Below are 5,637 nucleotides of genomic sequence, written 5' to 3' on the forward strand. Positions count from 1 at the left end.
GAGTGTTAGGTTGTTGTAACCTTCCTGTTTCCAGGTTTATTTGGGGTTTTCTGGCCAATGTCAACTTTCCTTCTAGCGAACTGATTTTTCAGTTGCGGGGGTGGGGGCAGGGTGTTGGGTGGGGGGAGAGAATTGCACTTGAGGTCTGAGCTCACACCTCCTTTTCCTGAGGCCCCACCCCTTTTAGGAGGTAGGTTTGCTATATAAATGGAGGGGAGGCAAACTCCAAAAAGAAAGCCCTGATTAAGGGTGGGGGGATTTGGGGCAGAGGGTGCTCTCTATCCTTAGGGCTGAGTTCTGTGTCTTGCCCTGGGCAGTAAAGGCGGCTCTGAAGGAGCTTGAGTGACGCTGCAAAACGTTTCTTTACAAACGGTTGCAGGGGGGGCGGCGGAGGCGGTGGACTCGGGAAGATGGCTCCCTCTCATAGCAAAAGGAAAGATAGAACTGATGACAAGTCAAAGGACAGGTCTCAAGATAAAGGGGCCAGCAAAGAATCAAGTTTTGAAAAGGACCGCGGTGGAGACAGAGCTGACCAGAGGCGCAGAGCCTCCAGTGGGAGCAGCGCTTCCAGCAGGGGGCGCTCCAGTTCCAGCTCTGGCTCTAGCACTGGCACCGGCTCTAGCCGCGGGTCCAGCTCTTCTGCTTCAAGCCGTTCAGGAAGCTCCAGCCCCTCCCGAAGTTCCAGCTGCAGCAGCTCTTCCGGATCTCCTAGTCCCTCTCGAAGAAGGCATGACAACTGGAGGCGTTCCCGCTGCAGATCGAAGCCGCCAACAAGGGATGAAAGGGAAAGGAAGAGACAAAGTCCTTCCCCAAAACCCACCAAAGTCCTCATTAGAAGGCTTACTAGGAATGTGCGCAAGGATCACATCATGGAGATATTTTCCACGTTTGGGACGATTAAAATGATTGATATGCCTGTGGACAGGATGCACCCTCATCTATCCAAAGGCTATGCGTTCGTGGAGTTTGAAAACCCACACGAGGCTGAAAGGGCATTGAAGCGCATGGATGGAGGCCAGATCGACGGTCAGGAGGTAACAGCCACCGCAGTACTGGCCCCCCGGCCCAGGCCCCCACCCAGAAGGATGTGGCCACTGGCCCCGATGTGGCGAAGATCCCCACCACGCAAGAGAAGACGGTCCCGCTCTCCCAGGCGCAGACCTCCTGTCCGCCGCCGATCGCGCTCCGCAGTCCCCCGGCGCCACCGCAGCCACTCCGGCTCCAATTCTTCCCGATAAAGCAAGGCAGCTGTTCTCTCTTTGTCACTTAAATATGATCGAACACAATATGAAAGCATTGTATTGGGGGCGAGGGGGGAGGGGCGGGAAAACGGGTATCGAGCACTGCCTGGCAAAGGTTTATTTAATGCATCGGAGGTCTCCTTGCCTCGAAGGCTTCCAAACAGCAAATCTGATACATTTTCTGGGACTGATTTTTGGCTCACAGGAATATTTGAGGTTCAAGAATTGCACCCTAAACAAGGCACTATTTGTTTTTCTTCCTGGCCCAAACAGAAAGCTCGGCTGTTAGCAACTTCTGAGAAAATCAGGAAACCAGCAGAGGCAAACCAAGCAAAACAGAGATCAAGATGCTGGTGCTCTGCCCACCCCAAGTAGCAGCGGGTTTTGTTTTTTTTTTTCCTTCTCCCTAAGTAAATTTTTCATAAATATGAAGGCTTAATGGTTGCTTTTTGTCCAGGCTGCTTCTTTAAGAAAACAGGACACGAGCTTTTTATGTCCACTTTATTTCCTGCTAAAGATACAGTCTGCTGCTTTAAATTTTTTTTCCTCCTGATTTTGAGGGCCAAAAGACCCTGCGAAGGAGTACAGATTTTTCATACCCATCCTTTGCTCGTTGCTGTGAATGGTTCTTTAAACACACCAGTGCCCACCTCAGAAATTGGTAAGCAGGTTGTGGGCTAGCCCCTGGGCGCTGCCTCATTTAGGAGCCAGCCCTCTGAGGCTGTGGCCCCTGGAAAAGCTAGCAGGTTAATTTTGCAAAGTGTGAATTGCATTCTTGGCTTTTATTGTACAGTCAATACTGGAAAATTCTGTGTTGAGTTTTGTATATTGTGTTAGATAATGTTATGTTTGTACTTTTATTGTGTAGAATAGAAGGAAATCGTATTAAATAAAACTCAAGTCCTGAAAAAACAAGACTATGGAAGGATCTCTTCTCTCTCTGCTGCCATGGCGGCTGCCCTGTGGGTCTCCAAGGCTGAGTGTCTGAAACATTGTCTGTCCCCAGTGTTAGGGGGTCTGAGGCTAGTCTTAGGCACCTCAAGAAGCTGAGGAAAGTGACTGCCGCTGGAGGTAAAGGGCTGAGTATTGTGGACAACGACTTCAGCTGGGCAGATATTTCTGCCAAGTCAGAAAAAGAAGGAAAGGAAGATGAGGGAGATTTGCCTGTGGTGGCCAAATTCATGGATGAACACCCAGAAGAAGTGAAGCAGAAGGAAATGGAGGCCTTTCAGACCAGAAACAAGTGGAAGGTCCTAGGGGAGCAAAAGCCAGACCCATCCCCACCCAGGAGGAGCTGTCAGGGCTCTCTAGAGCCCTCACCTCTCAGAAGGGCCCTTCAGGACTCCCCAGACTCATTGCCATGCAGGAGGGTCCATCCTAACCTCCAAGATTTAGCTCCTGAGGTTTGTCATTCACTGACTAGTAAAGCCTCTGCTAAGTACTTTCCTGGTCTGAAGGTCTGCAGTAGATACAGGGATGAATCTTCTCAACATAAAAAATTTTTAAATATTAAAATAAAAATAAAAATTGATCATCTTCCTCTTCTTGGCTAGGGAAACAATGCCGTGGCTCCAGCGACTCTTCTCCCTAGCCATAGGGCATTCCATTCAAACCCCTCAACCAAGAAACACCAAAGGCATGATGTAGATTCTTCTCTTCCTGGCAGCAGGCCCCTGATTCAAACCTGACACCTCCATGGAAGAAGCGGAAAGGAGATTCTGATTTGAACCTCTCCCCACCAAGAGGGCAGCAGAAAACCAGCTCTTCTGATTCAGAACTCTCTCCACCCCAAAGGAGTCAGGCTCCTGGAGAAAAGGCCAAGCAGATGTCTTCTGGGACCAAAACTGGGTTGGTGCCTTATGCAAGGAGAGTGTAGCTGCAGCTCAGGAGGCAGGACCAAGAAACCAAACACTTGGAAAGTGAATTCCAAAATGCTGAAACCATTTTCTAGATAAGTCTGGCCACAAGAGGGAGCCAAAGCTGGACCAATTAGAGCAATGTGAAAAGAAGAAAAGGAGTCTTGAGAAAAATAACCAGTATGCTCAGGGGGGAAAGGGCCTTGCCCAGAGCAGGCAGCAGCAGCAGAACTTGGAGGATGCAGTAAAGGAGATGCAGAAGCAATTTGCCGGGTATATCAGTGATGAGGACCTGGATCAGATGCTCAGAGCAGGAGAGAAGGTGACCCCATGGCCAACTTCATTAAGGCCAAGAAGAGCAAGGATAAGAAGGAAAAGCTTCAGTACAATGGCCCTGCACCTCCCCTCAACAGATTCAATATCTGGCCTGGATATTGCTGGGATGGTGTGAACAGGTGCAATGGCTTTGAGAAGCTTTTTGCCAGACTTGCCAACAAGAAAGCTGTTGAGGAACTTGCCTATAAATGGAGCATTGAGGATATGTAGTTCTTGGAACTGAGCAATGACTGTAGGTTCTGATGGTGGCAAAGGTCAGAAAAGATAGCCAGGCAGGGTCAGGGTAGCAGTTTACACAAACCAGTTATTCATGGTTGCCACCAATGACCCTGGGAGAGAGCTTGGGTTTTGGTGTCTGGTTGGGGAGGGGCACCATGACCCAGGGAAATGTCCATATTCTTCAGCCATTCACATGGAATATTTTATATTCCATTCACATGGTATAAATGTTTTTATATTTATATTATACCACAACACCTGGTATAAATATTTTTGCACATGTGGGTCCTTTTCCCATTTTCATGATCTCTTTGGGATACAGATATAGATGTGGTATTTCTGGATCAAAGGGTATACAGTTTTATAGCCCTTTGGGCAAAGTTCTCAATTGTTCTCCAGAATGGTTGTATCAATTTAAAACTCCACCAACAATGCATTAGTGTTCCAATTTTCCCATATCTTCTCCAACACAAATGTCATTTTCAAAAGACTGTATCATCGGCTCCAAAGTATTCAATCTTTTTGTTTGAAAGTGTCAGCCTCAATCCTCCATCCTTCATCATTCATTTCTGGGATCATGCAAACTGCTGGATCTTCCCCAGTCACCAGAAAGTATTCTGAAACTATTAGTGTGCACCATTGTGCCCAAAGTTCTGCCCACCTGTGACCAGCTCCCATAATAGGTACAAGTAAAGGGAGAGAAATCCCTTTCATACCCACCCCACTCCCAATCCTCTTTACTCTAAGTCTGAGGGAAAGAGCTTGAAGGTAGACTGGAAGATTAGTCAAGTTAAGGCAACAATTAAAGATTGGTCTGTGAAATATATCCTCTCCAATCTGGAATTATGCCCTAAGAGTTATTAAACTGCCTAGACCCTTTTAAAACAGCAATACCACTGCTAGGTCTATTTCCAAAAAAATTGGGGAAAAAGGAAAAAAAAACCTTTATCTTCTAGAATATTTGTTAGGAATCTATTACATCATTTTGTTGGAACTTGCATGTGTGAACAATGACAAAAAAGGCATATATCCAGCTTAGCTTGCTTTTATAGATCAGAGGACAGTTGCTTCTCAATCAGGTGAAGTTTCTTGTGTCCCCTCACCTTAGACTGGAGACTCCCCTGATCTATTAGCTAATATTCTTCCCCCACATATAGTCTTGTTTTGTCACACAAGTCACACAAGAAGTCCTTTGGGTACAATGACAAAGATGAGGGGTTGTATTTCACACAATGATATCCTTTCATAGAATAACTCAAAATCAATATTCCTCACATTATGGAAAATTTTTCATTAAAAATTGACAATCAGATATCTAGAAACCTGAAATTCTTGGATCTGGTATTTGGTGTCTCAGTCAAAACTCCCAGGATGTCAGCCAGATTGCCAATAGTGTTAGCTAGGTGTCCATAGAAATCAGCCAGATGTCTCTGGAGGTAAGCCAGATCTCCCAGGGGGTCAGCCTGATCTCCCACGGGGTCAGCCTGATCTCCCAGGGGGTCAGCCTGATCTCCCAGGGGGTCAGCCTGATCTCCCAGGGGGTCAGCCTGATCTCCCAGGGGGTCAGCCAGATCTCCCAGGGGGTCAGCCTGATCTCCCAGGGGGTCAGCCTGATCTCCCAGGGGGTCAGCCCTATATCTCTTCGGGGCAGGAAGATATTCCTGAGGAGCATAAGATCCCTGGGGGACAGTTAGATGTCCATCAGGAAGAGGCAATGTAGATCCAAGCCCAACAGTTCTCTTGGATACATCCAGGCAATGCAGTTCTTGTTGGCTAAAAGAAAAGAATGATTCATATGAATGCTCTTTCTTCACCCTTGGTGGTGGCAGTGCCTGGTCTTGAAGCTCCTGTGACTGCTGTCCAGGTGAGGTCAACTGTTGTCCCTGAAAGGTGGGGCCCTGGGGCACCAAGGATAGCAGGGATGATGGGTGGTGGAGGTGAAGCTGGTGGGAATAGTTCTGCTTGGGGTGTGGCTGCTGCAACTG

General features: G+C 47.6%; 1 protein-coding gene and 1 pseudogene across 1 annotated transcript; both read left to right on the top strand.

The window, feature by feature from the left end:
- Positions 1–247: 247 nt before the first annotated feature.
- On the top strand, positions 248–2,131 carry LOC138146486 (RNA-binding protein with serine-rich domain 1-like). Its single transcript, XM_069068402.1, has one exon. It carries the CDS (start codon positions 411–413, stop codon positions 1,236–1,238), a length of 828 nt encoding a protein of 275 aa, XP_068924503.1. The 5' UTR covers positions 248–410; the 3' UTR covers positions 1,239–2,131.
- Positions 2,132–2,189: 58 nt separating this feature from the next.
- LOC138146487 (BUD13 homolog pseudogene) lies at positions 2,190–3,643 on the top strand (annotated as a pseudogene).
- Positions 3,644–5,637: the final 1,994 nt, after the last annotated feature.

This window comes from Petaurus breviceps, unplaced genomic scaffold (assembly GCF_028583685.1).
Source record: "Petaurus breviceps papuanus isolate PSGF00001 unplaced genomic scaffold, PetGlider_PUasm1.0 90762, whole genome shotgun sequence".
Taxonomy (NCBI): domain Eukaryota; kingdom Metazoa; phylum Chordata; class Mammalia; order Diprotodontia; family Petauridae; genus Petaurus; species Petaurus breviceps.